We start from the raw sequence: 1,269 nt of genomic DNA, 5'->3' as shown, positions 1-1,269 counted from the left end.
TGGAAATTTGGTAGGATCATTAAGATAGTCATAAACTTCTGATAGACGAAAAACTCGTTGGTCATGTACTGAACCGACATTTCCAATATAACAATGGATAAATCGACATTGATGATCACATATGGCCTGTAACAAAATTAAATTTAATCAAAATTATAAAAGAAATACTAATAAGATCTTACAAATATGTTAAAATTTACATTTATAAAAAAAAATGAAAATAAATTTTATTCAATATTAACATAACTACTTACTAAAATAATCAAAAGTAGAATACCTGTAACTGAATTGAATGATGTCCCTTTCGATTCACATAACATTCTGGATTTTCGTGTGGTGCAGGAATATTGATGTGAGTACCATCAATTGCACCAAGAACTTTAGGAAAAGCACTGATAGCAAAAAAACCATTGTGTATTTCCTTTGCTCTTTCTTCATTTGGCCAGGTAATAAAATGTGGTGCCAATTCAGTTAAAGCTTTCATAACTCTTCTGACAGATTTTAATGCCGTTGCTTTTCCTACGTCAAACTTTTCACAAATTGATCTGAAGATATAATTAAGATATGTTTTAAAATTTATTTTAAATCTATCTGTATTCTAATAAATATATATACTTACCTATAGGAATCTGGAGTTGCCATCTTCCAAATGGCAATCATAAGCTGCTTTTTAGGTGATATTGTAGGACAACCAGGTTTCTTTCTTGTTAATTTCGAACTAATGAGACTTAATATAAAATCAAATGTTCCAGGGAAGATCCTAAACAAGAACAATATATATATATATTTTTATATCATACCTATGTCAATTCAATAGATGTCAAATAAATATTTATATGTATGTATTTATGTCCAAATATTTCTTAGCATATTATTATTTATAATTAATAAATATGTAACTATAAACATTTACCTAAAATGAGATTTGAACTGGTTTTTACTATATTGTGGTATGATAACCTCTACGTAATTTTTAAGGCGCGGAATATATTGTTTAATATTTCTGTTTTGTAACAACTCATCAATATTATCTTCTTCACTTTCTTCTGATGAAGATGAAAATATCATATTATAAATCTCATTTGTTGTTACAACAAATATTTGTCGTTGAATATTACTGAAAGCAGCCATTTTTTACCCGCGGTACTATGTTACTAAACTGTCGTTCGTCTTGTAGCTAGCGTTTGCGCGCTATAGCCTAAACGAACGAATAGAAATGCTGCATATAAGCGTCAGCACTGATAGTGTGAAAGCGAGCAAGACGAACGG

At 29.2% G+C, this 1,269-nt stretch overlaps 1 protein-coding gene across 1 annotated transcript; it reads right to left on the bottom strand.

Moving 5' to 3' along the window:
- Positions 1-6: 6 nt before the first annotated feature.
- LOC105449067 (putative nuclease HARBI1) lies at positions 7-1,246 on the bottom strand (the record flags this gene model as incomplete). Its single annotated transcript, XM_011688063.1, has 4 exons — positions 914-1,246; positions 620-760; positions 278-545; positions 7-126 (listed from the first exon to the last, which is right to left on the bottom strand). Coding segments are annotated over exons 1-4 (747 nt in total), but the record flags the coding sequence as incomplete, so codon positions are not given.
- Positions 1,247-1,269: the final 23 nt, after the last annotated feature.

Source organism: Wasmannia auropunctata, unplaced genomic scaffold (genome assembly GCF_000956235.1).
Source record: "Wasmannia auropunctata unplaced genomic scaffold, wasmannia.A_1.0 LD336078.1, whole genome shotgun sequence".
NCBI classification, from domain to species: Eukaryota; Metazoa; Arthropoda; class Insecta; order Hymenoptera; family Formicidae; genus Wasmannia; species Wasmannia auropunctata.
The sequence above is the reverse complement of the archived record's forward strand: the minus strand, read 5'-3'. Positions and strand labels throughout refer to the sequence as shown.